The sequence below is a fragment of the Ambystoma mexicanum genome, chromosome 1q (assembly GCF_040938575.1).
Source record: "Ambystoma mexicanum isolate Mex_15411 chromosome 1q, UKY_AmexF1_1, whole genome shotgun sequence".
NCBI lineage: Eukaryota > Metazoa > Chordata > Amphibia > Caudata > Ambystomatidae > Ambystoma > Ambystoma mexicanum.
The window spans coordinates 659,921,076-659,936,631 of NC_090922.1; the positions used below are offsets into that span (position 1 = coordinate 659,921,076).

General features: G+C 46.2%; 1 protein-coding gene across 7 annotated transcripts in view; it reads right to left on the reverse strand.

Annotated features, from left to right (window-relative positions):
* PRRC2C (proline rich coiled-coil 2C) overlaps positions 1-15,556 on the reverse strand; it is a 1,565,218-nt gene that overhangs the window by 913,779 nt on the left and 635,883 nt on the right. For all 7 annotated transcript variants that reach the window (XM_069641251.1, XM_069641250.1, XM_069641252.1 and 4 more), the window contains exon 15: positions 8,062-10,305. In XM_069641251.1, coding sequence (XP_069497352.1) covers positions 8,062-10,305 — 2,244 coding nt within the window. The remainder of the gene's footprint in view (positions 1-8,061; positions 10,306-15,556) is intronic.

The window sequence follows — 15,556 nt, forward strand, 5'->3', positions numbered from 1 at the left end:
ATAATTGATCCCGAGGACATTAGACAATGATATCTCTTCCTGATGGGGGTGGGTTGGGAGGTGGGGGGGAAGTTGGGGAGACTGTTTATTCTCTGTAATTTGACTACTAATGAAACCAATAAAAATATGTTTAAAAAAAAATCTGAAGATGGCTGCCAGAGGAGGGGCTTAGGGAGAGGGCAGTTATTGGCTGGGGCAGTATGACCCAGAGCTCTGTGATTGGTTTATAGGACAAAGACAGTTTATAAACAAAAGTGAAACTTTTTTTTCATGAGGATTCCCGGGCTGACAGGGAATATTCATGAGCATGTGAATCCATGACAGACCCCATGCTGGAGAAAATGGAGTGCGGAAAAAAGCTTCCGACTCACTCAGAAAAATCAGTCCAGAAATCCAATAGTCCAGCAAAAATTCTGGGGGAAACAGTGGGGAGAATTATACTTATTTATATATCAATAAATAAGGACATGTGAAAACCGGTGCAAACCGAAAACAAGGCTTCACCCAGCAGGCATGGAAGAGAGCAGGAGCGAGTGGAGAAAAAGAAATAGAAAATACAAGGGAGTGGCAAACTGAAAAAGAATGGTGCTTCAGGATTCAGAACTTTGCAAAAAAGAGAAAGGCACTGAAGTGAGTGTGATTTGCACCAAAGGCATGGGTATCGAGTTCTGTGCATACAGCCTGCCTCCAAATTCTGAAATGAGTAGCACATGTGGCTCTAAGGCTTCGATACAGTCCCAGCTTTGCAGGAACTTCCATAAATATGAAAGCATTGGGAACTGTTTGAGTGGCACATACAATACGTGCGTCTCTGAAGAGTCCTTGGATCAGGTTAAGGCAGATGTGTGCAATCTGCAGCTCTCCAGATTCCTTTGACTCCCATGATCCCTCACCACTGACAGTCCAACACATCTAGAGAGCTAAAGGTTGCAGAGCCCTACATTAAAGAATGTGACCGTAAACCAGTCAAGGGGGAAAGTGAAAACCAAAAGGGATACTGCACAAACTAATACATTCAGGTCACAGCAGACCACCAGTTCCCACAATTTATCACCAAAATGTGTATATCTATGGTGCATTCAGTGTGCTCTGAAACAAATTATGCTTTACAGGCATGTAGATAGACTGCTCATCACAAACAATGTCAAACTAGCTTTTGGCAAAGAACAGACTGGTCTTCCAGAACATCAATTCTTATTCAACAGGGTGGAGGGTTGATGAGACAAACTTATAGTGAAACGTGACATGCATTACTTACCGCAATAGCCTTTCTGATGATTGTATCTGCTTAGATTCACATGCTGTGCATATAGTCCAACATCTAGGAGTAATCGCGTAGTATTGCATCTTGTCTTTCAAGGATTGAAATGGGCCGTCGACATAGGCGTGCTTTTAACACTATCTGTGATGTGGAGTGTATCCAAGATCCTTCATGCATCGAGGTCCCTCTAGTTGTGTTTTTTCTGCCGTGAGGGAGCCTTATGACTAACATGAATGAGTACAGATAGAGAGAAAGTAGTAAGATGTCTATGTTCCTTCTACTCCGAGCGGGGAGGAAGGGTGGGCGCATGTGAATCTAAGCAGATCCAATCAATAGAAATGCAATTACGGTGAGTAATGCATGTCTTCTGATGCTTGTGAATCTGCTTAGACTCACATGCTGTGCATAGACTAGTGAGCACTACCCAGAGTTGGAGGTAGGGTGTGAGGGAACAGTAGTAAAAAGATGTCTTAATACTGCTTGTCCCGCCTGTTAATCAGACCTAGAGTGAGTATCTAGGTAGCAGTGTTTCGTAAAGGTGTGTACCGAACTCCAGGTTGCTGCTTTGCAAATGAATTTGAGAGGAACATTTGCAATGAATGCTATGGAAGCCCCAGTACCCAGAGTAGAGTGTGCTCTAGGCTTGAAGGGCAGATCTCTCTTGGCAAGAGTGTAGCAGAGTGTGATGCAGTTTACAATCCACTTTGAGATGGCTAACTTAGAGACAGGATCTCCTACTCTAGCAGCTGCCACTGAAACGAAAAACTGATTTATCTTTCTTAGTGGTCACGTCTTTTCCAGATAATATAGGACCGCTCTACGTACCTCAAGTGTGTGTAGGCTCTTTTCTGCCATATTAGTGGGGTTCTGGAAGAAGGTGGGCAGGTCTATTGATTGGTTCACATGGAACTTTGAAATGAATTTAGGTGCAAACCTAGGGTGAGTGAAGCTAAACCACCTTATCTTTGTGAATTGTAACAAAGGGGTCTTAAACTGAAAGAGCTTCTTATTCACCGACTCTTTCAATTGAAGTTTCTGCCACTGGGAAGGCAGTCTTGTAAGTGAGAGCCTTAAGGCTAGCCTTATGCATAGGTTCAAAGAGAGATCACATTAGACTAGTTAATACAACATTCAGGTCCCACCCATGGGCCGGGTTTGAAACCGGCGAATGAAGTCTTAACCCCTTCCATACATGCTTTGATCGCTGGGATCTTCCACCACAACGCCTTCTTTTGGCATGTGGTGTATGCTGAAAGTGCAGCTAGGGGGACTTCCAGTGAATTAAAAACCAGACCAGGGTCAAGTAGATGAGTCGGGTATAACAATGCGAGTAGGAGAGCAGTCAATGGGATTGATGCTCTTAGAATTGCACCAGATGACAAAGCGTTTCCACTTATTGGCGTAGCAATGTCTAGTTTAAGGCTTTCTTGCCTTTTTAAGAATATCCATACATCTCTGAGGAAGTTGGAGGTGCCCGAACTCTGACTTCAGGAGCCAGGCCGCTAAGTTAAGAGTTTGTGGGCAAGGATGGAGTGTCTCCCCCCTGTCTTGTGAAAGCATGTTGAATGGGCAAGGTAGATCGACATTTCCACCAGATGGGAGAACCAGGGTTGGGAGGCACACATGGGGGCCCACCAGAATCATCGTGACTTGCGCACTATCTTGTTGAGTAGCGGAGTGTGGGGGAGTTTGGGGGGGGGGGGGCGCATAAACACATTTCCCAGACCATGTTATTCAGAGACGGTTCTCCTTGCAGCGGTTCTGGGGGTACGTGGAAGCATAATCTTGGCATTGCGCGTTCTCCAGGTTGCGAACAAGTCGATCTCCGGGAAGCCCCATTCTGCGAAGACATTGGAGACGATGTCTTTGTGTAGCTGCCATTCGTAGTCTGTGGATTGAGGGAAGTCTCTGCTGAGCACATCTGCCAGAAGATTAAGTTCCCCTGGAACGTGTTGAGACAGGAGAAACATCCTGTGTTTGAAAGCCCACTTCCAAATGTTTTGGGACAGTTTGGATAGCCCTGGAGAGTGTGTGTCTGTTTGTTCAGGTAATACAAGGCTCTGGTGCTGTCCGTGAGGACCAGTCCTGTCTTCCCCCTGAAGTTGTGCCTGGAAAGCTTTTAGGGCTTTGAACACAGCCAACAGCTCCAAAAGGTTTATGTGGTTGGATGCTACTACTGGGGACCAAACGCAGTGCGATGAAGGAGGTGAGCCCTCCCACCCCCACCCCGTGAGAGATGTGTCTGAAGTGAGAGTGGCTTCTACTGCAGGGGTGGTGAAGGTCTTCCCCTTCAAGAGGTTTCTCCTCGACCACCACTGCAGAGACACTAGGGCTGCCGAGACAACCACTAGATCGTCCCATTGTACGGTGGCCTGAAAACCACTGGCTGTTGAGCCACTCTTGCATGGGGCGAATGTTCAAAGGTGCGTGTGGGACTAAGTAAATGCAGGAAGCCATCATCCCGGACCGTCACATGTTCTTGCGTACAGTCACCTTGCGACCAGCTACATAGTGAGGGATCTGGAACAGCATGTTTTGAACCCTCTCGTTGGAAGGGAAGACAAGGCAGTCTTCTGTCCGAATTAGAGCTCCCAGAAATTGTTTGACTTGGCTGGGGTCTAGGCTGGACTTCCTCTCGTTTATTGAGCATTCCAGACTGAAGAGTAAATCTACTGTCTTTTGGGTGTTTGATAGGCATGTTCTGTGCGAATCGAAGACCCTGTTATTAGACAGTCGTCGAAGTAAGGTCCGACTGGGAAGGACTGCCTGCGCAGGTGAGCTACTACTACCGCCAGTACTTTTGCATATACCCCTGGGGCGGAAGCAATGCAGAAGGGAAGGACCTTGAACTGATCGTGTTTGTCCTCCATCATGAACCTTCGGTATGTTCTGGGCGCTGGCAGCATTGAAATATGATACCCCTGTTTTAGTAGAGGGATTACCTCTTGCAGTGTTGTCCTACAACACTGTGGTTTGACAAATGTGTTCACTGGGTGCAAGTCTAGCACAGGGCGCATGGTGAGAACCTTTTTGAGTACAAGGAAGTTCAACGAATACCCACCCTTGTTTACCTGTAGGAATGGGAAGACTTCGATCGTGCCCTTTTCTTGCAGGATCTCGACCTCTTGTAGTAGGATCTTCAGATGTTCCAGTGACATTCGCCTGGACGTTGGTGGTCGGTATTGAGATGGTCGGCTAAACTCGATACAGTAACCGTGGGTGACTGTCTTGAGCACCCACTGGTCTGTGGCAATTCCCTCCCATGCGTGGAAGAATGACGTTATCTGTCCCCTGACCGGGAAGGCATGGGAGGAGACCCAGATCAGTAAATCATTTTTCATTTGAAGCAGGGGAGCCTCTAGGGTTGGTGCTTCAACCCAGTCATTTGCCACAGCGCTGTCCTCTTGGTTTGAGGCAGCTGTCCCCTGTCCTGAGGGTTTATAGTCATTCCATCGACAGCCAAAGCATCTAATGCCATAACATCTAAAAAAAATAAATTAAAAAAAAAAACGCATCTAAAAAATAAAAACCATCTGATGCATTTTCTTTAATGGGGTGTGTCCCCCCAAACCTCCCTTTTTTAACCTTTAAAACCCATTTTTACATTTTTATTAAACTAAAACCTTTACCATCTAAACAAATGCAGTAGATGCTTTTTTTTTTTTTTAGATGGTATGGCTGTCGATGCTTTGGTTGTCGATGCAATGACCGGATACTGGCCTGAGAACCATGTATTTCCCGTTCCGTACTGATTGTGTGGTGGGGGAGGGGTGGGTGACGTGGGAAAGATTGTTCGCGAAAGGAGCGGTGAGAGCTACCCCCTTGCTGCTGATAGAGTTATCTGGTTTAGTGACTTCAAGTTGTCATGTTTCTTTTTTGCAGTCTCTAAAGCCTCATCCACCGCCTTTCCAAACAGGTTAGATTCTTCTACCGGCTTGTTAATGAGGGACGCCTGTCTTTCCAGTTTGAATCCCAAATTCAACCATGCATGCATTTTCAAAAAGGTACCTTGGGCCAGTGTTTTTCCTGCTGTCTCTGCAGTATCCTGGGTGTTTTTTAAGAATGTTTTGATTCACCTGCCTCCCCTCCGACACAACCGCCAGCAGGCGTGACCGTGTTGGCTCTGGGACTTCCTGCAGGCCTTCCTGGAGTAGATTTCACTGGGCGTCGCTGTAATTAGCCAACAATGTGGTATTATTGGCTATTCTGATGGAATAGGCTGCTGCTGTTGTAATGCGCTTCCCTAGAGCATACAGCTTCTAGCAGTCCTTTTGTCCGGCGGTGCCTCTGGCATGGACAAGGGTACCCCTGCTCTTTTGCTAGCCGTTACCACTAGGGAATTTGGAGTGGCATGTCCCCAGATGTAGAGTGGGTTTGTAGGCGAGGGGCGAAAAAGCTTCGAGCCGTGGGTTCACTGCCCTGGTTTGTTATTGAGTCAGAAAAGAAGGGGCTATACGCCATTTGATGGCGTTTAACAGAGGTATCTCCTGGCTTGAAGGAGGTTTCTCCTTTAAAATATACTCCACGAAGTCAGTGTCCTACACTGCCTCTTGCGTGGCAATCTGAAAGTGTTCCGCTGCTTTTTCCAGGATAGCACTGAATGCCATCTTGTCATCGATGGGAGAGGCAAGTCTTATAGGGAGGGAAGCGGGAGGATCTATGCACAATGTGTCTGGATCCGGGGTAGTGGCCAGTGACCGCTATGGTGCTTCACCCACTAGCTGCTCATCACCCCAATCTGGGGATTGGTCTATAGGCTCCTCAAAAGGAACATCCCCCTGCTCATAAGGGTCCTGAGGAATCTCCGCTGGTTTCGTCAGATCAAACACCTCTTCATGAGGAGTGTGGCTGGAGGTCCTTTGAAGTTTAGCCACAGTAGGATAGAGGTCTTCCTTTCTAGGCCTTTTAGGGGTGATCCACCTTTCTGCAAAGTCCACAAATTTAGAAAGTGTATTCATGTACCCCTCAAACCTGTCCCTGCTCTATAAGGATGACCCAGAGGTGTCTGGAGGGGGAAGGGTTCTTCCTGGGGACCTGTGTTCTTAGGCGATCGAATTATGTCCGACAGTCAAGACAGGGAACTTTCAGAATATTCTTGCTGACATTTTCGACGTCTGGACGTGTCTTTAGACCCATTTGCCACTGGGGTGATGTTTCCGAGACTCTCGAGGATCTCTGGCATGTCTGGAAGGGATTTCGATGGCCATCGCGGTTTTAGACGTTGCCCAAATCTTATGTGTCGGCGCACTCTTAAGAGGCAACTCAGTGCTCTTATGAACTTTGGTGCTGACGCCCTTGTCACTCGAGTGCCCAGACGCATGCCGCCTAGGTGGTTGCGGGGAGGGCGGCCGATCCTGTGGATCGGAGGGTTCCGTTGAAGATATCAGCGTACACATTGGCATCTTTGGCCGTCCCGACGAGTCCGCTGAGGAGGCCTGGGGGTTGGGTGCGTGTATACTCCCCATAGCAGAACCGGGGGCCCACCTGCAGGGGCCGGACATCTCAGAGCGTGGCTGCTCCGAAGATAGGACAATGGCCTCCGTGTCAGAGCCAGCTGTTGCTCACTTCCTCATCACAAGAGGCGCCTGCAGCGGTGGGTGAGCAACCCTCTGCCTGCTGCATGGCATAGGCCACCGACCGTTTTACTAAACATTCATTTATTGTCTTGGGACGTAAAAGCGCGCAAACCGACAGGACTCGCCGTGGTGATCTCAAAGTAGACACTTATTACACCTCTGGTGTGCGTCTTTCCAGGGATACTTTCCTTTGCAAGAAAGGCAACATTTAAAGCGGTGTCCTGCCCCTTGATCAGGTTTATAGCAACAGGAAAACCAGAAGGAAAAAAGAGCAAAGAAGGAAATGCATTCTTGAAAAGAAAGGGTATCTCCCCCCAAGGCCACGCGGTCTACAGCATTGACCGGAGCACCAGCTGTTGAAGTCTGGAGTTGTCTTCCGCATTCTTCGGCGTTGGTTAAGTAGTCAGTGAATGTGACTCTCATTAAACGACCGAAGGTCGTGATCAAAGATATGCATTAGCAATTTTTAGAGCTCTGCATAAGGCAACCAGCTAGCTGGTCAAAAAAAATAAATCTGAGGGACCTAGACACATGAAGATCTTCGGTACACTACCCGTCAGTGATAGTGTTACAAGCACGCCCATGTCGACGTCCCCTTTCGATCCTCGAAAGACGAGATGCAATACTCCGCGATTGCCACTAGATGTTGGACTATATGCAGAGCATGTGACTAAGAAGATTCACAAGCATCAGAAACATACATAAATACAGGCCACACTCAAAATGAGATGACTGATTGGTCAAGTCAACACTTCTTGATCCAGCCATGCGAGTCATGTGAAGCAGCATTGTCTGTTAGTAATACATTGCATTATCACCAAAACTACCCAAAATACCAACAGACCCAAAGGAAATCATTTTCATATGTACATTTACTACTAAATCAAAGAAAAAAAGCATAGCGCAAAGGCAGCACAAGACCAAACAGCCATATCTATCTCCAAATATACAGCGATCATTACAAGGAGTGGGATCAAATTTCAGATGCAATACCCAGTCACCTCTAGTAGGCTAGAGATTATGACAATTTTACTAAATCGGGTTGTAAACAACTTTAAAAAAGAAAAACAAGTTAACTTGTCAGGTATTCCATTGAGCAGTGGAGAGTCTGGAGACAGGAGAAATGCTTTATAAAAGGCTGAATACTACTGAATGCAAGAAAACAGGTTGAAACACAGGCTAACAAACATTATACTACTTTATAGGTTCTGAAACTATACTCACCCTCTTTTACCCCTCAACATTGGTGGGCCGCCCCGCCTATCAACTCGGGGGCCAGAGAAATTCCTTCCAGGCCTTTGCGTGCCACTGTTGCCACGTCTGTTCTGACGATCCACACCCGGCCTCTGACTGGAGAAGCTCCTCTTGGAAATGTCCCTCTTTGTGGCGGAAGCAACAACACTTTCGCCCGACTTGACTGCTGCGGCTTGAGCAGAAGCGGCAGCCTTGCGCTCATCCCTCTCTCTGCGCTCATTAAAGTCACTGCTTTCAGAGGCAGTTTCCCACTCTTCATTTGCCTGATCAGAAGAGTTCTGGTTGGAAAGGTCAGATGTCTTCCCAGACATATCTGGGAACTGTGGTTCTGGAAAACCAGTACCAGAGCCAGTTCCAGGTCCAGTTACCCCCTCTACTTTGGTTGTATCCTCTTTTTCTTTTAGGCGTCGAAACCTCGGAGGCTTGTCTTGCCTTGGGGGCCGGGCTGGTCTTTGTCTTCGGGGCCTCTCTCTTGCTGGATCAAACTTTCTTTCAAACTTGGGAGGCGCTCTCTTATCTGCTGGCATCATTTGGTCAAAGTGCCTTGTTTCACCATCCTCGCATCTGTATGGCTCCATTGGTTGATATTCCATTTGTCTTGGATCCTGCGGTCTGGGAATCCACTGATTGTCTCTGTAAGCTGGTCTCCTTAGGGGAGGTGGTCGCGGTGGACGCCCACCAAAATCACGCCCTCCACGTCTATACATTCCTCCCCTGCCACGTCTCATGGGCTCTCCTTTCGGAAGGAAGCCAGGTTTTGTCATTTCTTCCTCCCTTATATACTGCCTTTCACGAGGCTGGGTATCTGTTCTAGTGCCACTTTCAGGCCTGTATGCAAGCAAAGGCTTTGGAGCTTTTCTGGCATCAGCGTCTCTCTTTAAAGGTTTGCTTTTGCTCACACATTCTTTGTCAGAGAGAGGAGTATCACTGGCGCTGTCACGACCGTCCGTGTCAGAGTCAGTTTCAGAACCCCGCTGACGCCGTCGTTTAGGGACAACTTCAAAATCAGAACTTTCACTGCGAGTCTCACTCTCTTCTCGCTGTCTTTGCATGCCCATCGGCAAGTGTTCAGATCTTGGCTTGGGGTCTCTGTAATGGGGGTAATCTCTGCTTTGTCCCCTGCCTCCCCGTCCACGCCCACCATACGAGCCTCTGTAGCTACGGCCACGAGAGTAGTACTCGCCTCTGCCTCTACCTCGATAGCTTTGATCTGGAAACCAGTCTCTGTCACGGGCCTCTTTATGAAATGATCTAGGGGGCAATCCTGGTTCTCTTCGTGGAGGAAGCCTTGAATCAAGACGCAGTTTTTCAGGTGTGGCATCTTTAATAGTTGAGCGGTCTAGTCTCTCTGGTTTCTCAGTTTTCTCTTCCTTTAGCACTTGAGGCACCACAGATGGAAGAATTGCAGGTGCCGTATGCGCTTCAGGCACAACTTCCACCACCTTTTCTTGTGGCATAGCAGCATTTTGGATTACTATTTCATCCTGGGAGCCACTTTCAGCTATTGCTTTTTCAGGCTCTTGCAGTGGTGGTGGTGGAAGAGGTTGCAATGGTTCTTTTTTTTCAAACTTTTCAGACTTTCCCCCTTTCTCGCGAGCCAATCTCTCCTCCTCTTTCTCCCGTCGCATTTCACGTTCTTCCTTCATATCACGCAACACAGGCTTTTTGATTGGGCCAGATCTGCGAACAGGACGTTCACATCCATCCTCTCTTCTGTTAGAGCCTGACCGGGGTCCCCACCTCGTGTCATGCCTAGACTTGTAATATTTTTCCATTTTTGATCCCTCAGCAGGCTTTATGGCAGCATAGCCCTCTCTCTTAGGTTTTTCATCTGTTCTTTCTATAATCGCTCTATTTTCAACTGGTCTGCTGATTACTTTGACTACACTAGGCTGAGCTGCGGTCCTTTGCTCTTCTATTTTGAGAGACTGGTTGGAGCCAAAGGATGCTCTTCTCATGATGGCCGGCTGACTCGGCTCAACAGGACCACTGCATTCCTTTACAACAGGAGCAACATTCTTCTCTGGTTCTATAGGCAGTGGGGTGGAGCAGACCTCATCTGTCTGATATTGGGGTGGCGTCTCAGATGGATGTCTCATGACCTGGTGAATGTCCGTCTCTCGATGTTCTGGCATGTCAGCTCCATTACTGGCCTCCAACAGGTTGGGCTCAAAAGCAGTGGTTGTTCCATCTTGATCCAAAGATACCTCCAACCTAAGAAAAAGCAAATATCATTAAAACAAAAATTCTATCAAAACAAAGCATCTATCATATGTATATATCTTATTACAAATGTCCAAGAATGAATATCAAATTGCTACACATCCCAGATTACAGTGAGATATTTACACTTTTAGAAAATAATTTGGATATTTTTTTCACTTACTCTTTTGGATTGCTCAATCCTTGATCAGTTTAAACAAATGAAGGAACTGAATATAAATGATTGGCCAGATAAGCACTGAGTGATACCTGGGAGAAGGGAACCATTGCATGGGATGAAGTATCCAGTAGCTACTTCAGATTTATATTCATCCCTTTCTCCATAACTATTGGTTCACCTGTAGAAACCTTATGTTTGTATATATCATCATCTTCGATCAAACGTTGAGAGGAAGACATTCTCAGCTAACATGCCCAAAAAACAAAAAACTATTTTAGAAACTGTTAGGACACATCTTGAATCTATCGCTCCATGGATTTTACTGAAATCCTCACATCATCTGTTGGTTTATGTTTTGTTATCTATTAAGACTTACAAAATCAACCCTGGGCTAGGATTTTGGGAAGACAAACTTATGGTTAACAGGAAAGACACTGAAGTCTAGCAAAAGCTAGAATCCTGGGTCATTAAACTCTTACACTCCCCAAACTGCACAATCACCATCCATACCGTCTACTGACCCCCCTGGCCCATCTACAGAATTCCAGGAAAGTTTACTCCATCTCTTAGCTGAGAACCTAAAAAGCACCACAGAAAATATCCTACTGGGGGATTTTAACCTGGGTCTCAATGACCCAAAGGACAAGCAAGCCAAAGCCCTTACCAAAGAACTTCAAGATATGAGATTTGTGCAAAGGGTCACTGAACCCACACACTCCAAAGGACGCACCCTTGACTGGGTTGCAGACCTCAATTGCTCCACCACAATTAGCTCCATCACCCCTTGCCCCTGGACCGACCACCACTTCATTCACTTCACTATCGCCACTCCCAACACAAATAAACTTAACACTCCCACAACACCTACACTAGTAAGTTTACATGCACTCCTAGCTAAAGTAGCTAAAGTCAATCGACTAACCTTTGAAGAAGCTCCTTGCTTCAAGCCTCCCTGCTCCAAAGACCCAATTATTCTAGAAGAATTATACAACGGCACCCTCAAATTAGCAATCGACCTCCCCTCCTCTCCCATGGAGGACATACCCCAGCAGGACAGAAACCTATTCTCCTTCAGGGATGTCTCAGAATCTGAAGTTTTAGCCCTGCTCAAAAACCTAAAGCCATCCAACTGCAAAGGTGACATCTGTCCAGCCAAAATAGTCAAAACAATGCGCTGACACCCTGGCACAGTTTCTGACAGCATTCATTAATGCTTCCTTTGCCTCAGGCATTATCCCACCCTGCCTTAAAGAAGCTTGGGTTCTCCGGCTCTTGAAAAAGCCAACTCTAGACCCCCTCCACCCTAATAACTACTGTCCCATTACCACAGTACCATTTCTGTTACAAATCCTTCATAAAGCGGCCTATATACAAATCCATCACTTACTTGAATCCAACTGCATCTTAGGAAAGAGGCAATCTGCTTTTCGCCGTGGCTACAGAACTGAGACTGCCCTAATGGATTTAAGAAAACCAACTGGCTGAGATAATGGATGAAGGCAAACCCGCTCTTCTCCTCCTTGATCTATCGGCAGCATTTGATCTCGTGGACCACAAGATCCTCTGCAGACATCTCACCAAGTCAGAACAATTCCCCCTCGAGCCACTACTTGGATCACCACCTTCCTTGAGGGGAGTATGTGCAGTACCTACCACTATCCACTGTGGGGTCGCCCAAGGCTCCTGCACATCGCCCACTCTGTACAATATATAAGGACAGCCACTCTGTTGGGTGAATGACAGACAGCAAGGCTGGAATGAAAGGTAGAAAACTGTTTAAAAGGTGAGTCTCTTGGACTGGAAAGCAGAGTCGACCAATGGAACGAAAGAAACGAAGACGAGCTGGAAGAGGATGGCTGCTGCACCTCCTAGACCGTTGGTTTGCCTGGTGAAGCCCTGCTGCAGGTCCGAATTGCCAAGTTAATCCCAACAGAGAAGCCCCTTCAAGGACGACTTCTTCCTCCGAGTTGGTGGGACCAATCAACTCATAAGCCACCTGGATACCATTCTCGGAGCTGCTTAGGATTAACCAGGGGGGAAGGAAACCAGTTTCGGTGCTTGACAGCTACTCAAAAAGAAAATCTTCCATTTTGCCAACTTGTTTGACCAGTCCCTGTGCAGTGCAGGAGTCCCGCGCCGTCCCCCCTCTTGCCCCCACGACTGAGGCTCGGGAATAGCGAGATCTGCAGGAACTGCCAGGAACCAACGTCTTCAGCTGCATCTTTTCTTCATATTAAAGGTACTGTGTCAACCCGATGGAGAGAATTTACCTCTCGCTGTGAAAGGTCGTGAAACTTTCCCAACTTACAGGCCTAATCAGCTTGTGACCCAACATACAATTCTTTTTCAAACAAACTACTTCTGAGAACTTTGGCAAAGACTTTACCGTTTAGTACAAGAACTGCTCTTTCGTTTCCAAGACACTAGCCCATTGACTTTAGCCTAGGCCTATTGAACTGAATCGAGTCCTCTAGTGAACTGAAACTATTTGTGGTCCATTTTATTAACTTGTGCCTTTTTACTGCCATTTAAAGTAACTGATAAATTAGGCTCCCCTGAAATAGGAGCAGAATTGTATTTGAAACTTATTGGTTTGGTATTGAAGTGTCTGTGTATGATATTAAGTTGACTACTTCTAGTGAATGTTTTCTAAATGACTAATGAATTAAAAAGTGTTTTACCAAAAACCGAGTATGTCTACTTGAACCACTGTGATTGTAACACCTCTGTGTAACATCCTTTTACTGCACACATTCCCTCTTGAGATAAGCGTGGCTGCTCAGCTCGCTACCAAAAACTGTAGTACAGGCTTATACCAAAGGTTGGTTTTGCTTACACCTGTATTCCTAATATGTATGCGGTGGTCCCAGAGGGAACTGCATGCAATTCTGCCAAACAGTTGGGTCTAGCAAGTACAATGCCAAGTAAAGTCAATTTCACTTTACTGTTCTGGGAAACAGTAGTTGATCCCAAAGAAGGTATTTAAACCTTAGGAAATCTGGAAGATTTCCCTGTGGCACTGCACTGAAGGTGCTTTGTGACAATTGTAAACGATGATGCCTATGGAGTTGGTTAGACTCCATAACCAAAAGGAAACAGTGTATAAAATCACATTAAAATACATGAGTGGGGAAAAAAGGGTCTCACTCTCTCAAGGTAAAAAAATCAAGTCCTCAAAATCTAACAAAGTAGCTGGGGGTCTCTAAGGTGAAGGAAATTAAAACATTTTTGAGAATTCTCCCTAACGGTCTACACCGCCATCCAAGCCTGGATGGCGGCCAACGCGCTATGCCTCAATGGGGATAACACATAAATCCTCATAGTTGGCCCCAAGGAAGCTCTCCGCAAACTGGATAAAAAATACAGCGCTTTCATGATAGACAATACATTAATATCTGTATCACCCTCAGTAAAGACTTTGGGGATATACCTTGACTCCACACTCTCCATGACCCACCAGGTCAGCGCCATTGCCTCCTCAGCAGCATTCACAACTTAACTCATCAATGCAGTCAAGCCATACTAGTCCAAACAAAGCTTCCTCTCAATAGGCAGAGCCACTATTGGGGCCAAACTAGATTATTTTAATGTGCTCTTTGCAGGCATATCCTCCAAAAACTTGCACAGACTTTAAGTTATTCAAATAAGTGCGCTCAGGACTGCTTTGAACATTCCAAAAAGAGAGCACATCTCCCAGGCCACAAGCGATGTCCACTGACATGCCGTCAAAGAGCGTATCACCTTCAAGACGTTATCCATAACTCACAGATGCCTCACGCTCACAGCCCCATCTTACCTCTCAGACAAAATTGTCAGAAATAACTGTCAGACCAAAAAGGATGAAATACACCAACCAACTGAACATCTCTACAGTTAAAATGGCCAAAGCAGGCAGTGCAAGTTTCCCTTTCATTGCGCCTAACCAATGCAACTCTCCCCCAATCACCCTCAGGAACCAGTCCTCTCACTTTACCTTCTGGAAAGCCCTCAATACCATGCTCTTTAACTAGCCCAGCTCACACCACTCTGCTCAATCACCCCATCCTCACTGTACACCTCATGTATTTGTCTGCTTCACCTTCGCCAACGTCACTGGTCTTGTATTGGTTCACTGTAACCACGAAGCATGCGTCTCATGTCTGCCTCTTTTTCGTCATGTAACTAAGCAAGTTTCAGCCTGTAACAGCGCCACGATGCCCAAGGGGACTGCTTTGTGCGCTTTATAAATTTAAAACATAAAAGAAAGCCAATCAAGGTAGGTAGCCGGGCAGCAAGGCTTATACTCAGGAGGGGTGTAGTAAGAGTGGTCTGGGCCATATTTAGTGCACACCGAGCAACTACATTCCAGTTAAGCAGGTACATACAAAAATGTAGAATTATTTATTAGGCATGTAACACTATACAATACATTTATGCCATTTCTATCTACTGTTAGGTTTGATGAATGCATAGAATTCAAAACATGTGTAAAGCAGGTAAGTAGTTGGCTGCATAATATACAGTAGGAGCACATAAGAGCAAAATTAAAACTGTTCCCTAATACTTAGCAATTCCAACCCCAGAGATAGTTCGGGGGCTTGTGTCCTAAAGACAGTTTCAAAGTTCTACCTTTCAGGAGGACTTACTATGTGATTGGTGTTAGGAAGGATTTCTCTTTACTGCACCTTTCCTTCCATCGTTATGGAACCCCCAAACATTGTGCTTTTATTTTTGAATCTGACTTGTACTTTTTGCAGTGCAGTGAAGCCTTAAGCTTCAATACACTGACGTTTGCTCATATGTCAGGGGGAAGCTGACATGTCCTTCAGGTTGTCAGTATTGTGAAACATTGTTTCCCTTAGTCGTGTCACTGTGATAAGCTGGTGGCAGCAGTGACTTTTCCCCCACTTTTGGGGACGTTTTGTTTTAGCCTCACCGTGTTTGGCTACTAACTGTTGCTACTGGTCAAACAGCCATGCCACGAGATTTTTCGCTTGTCCTTTTGCCATCTAGTTCTTTAGCCTGCTTCCTGATCTGATAGGCCAAGAAAACAGAACCTTTGGACGGGCTACTGGAGGGCTGTGTGTGTATGCTGGCAGGATG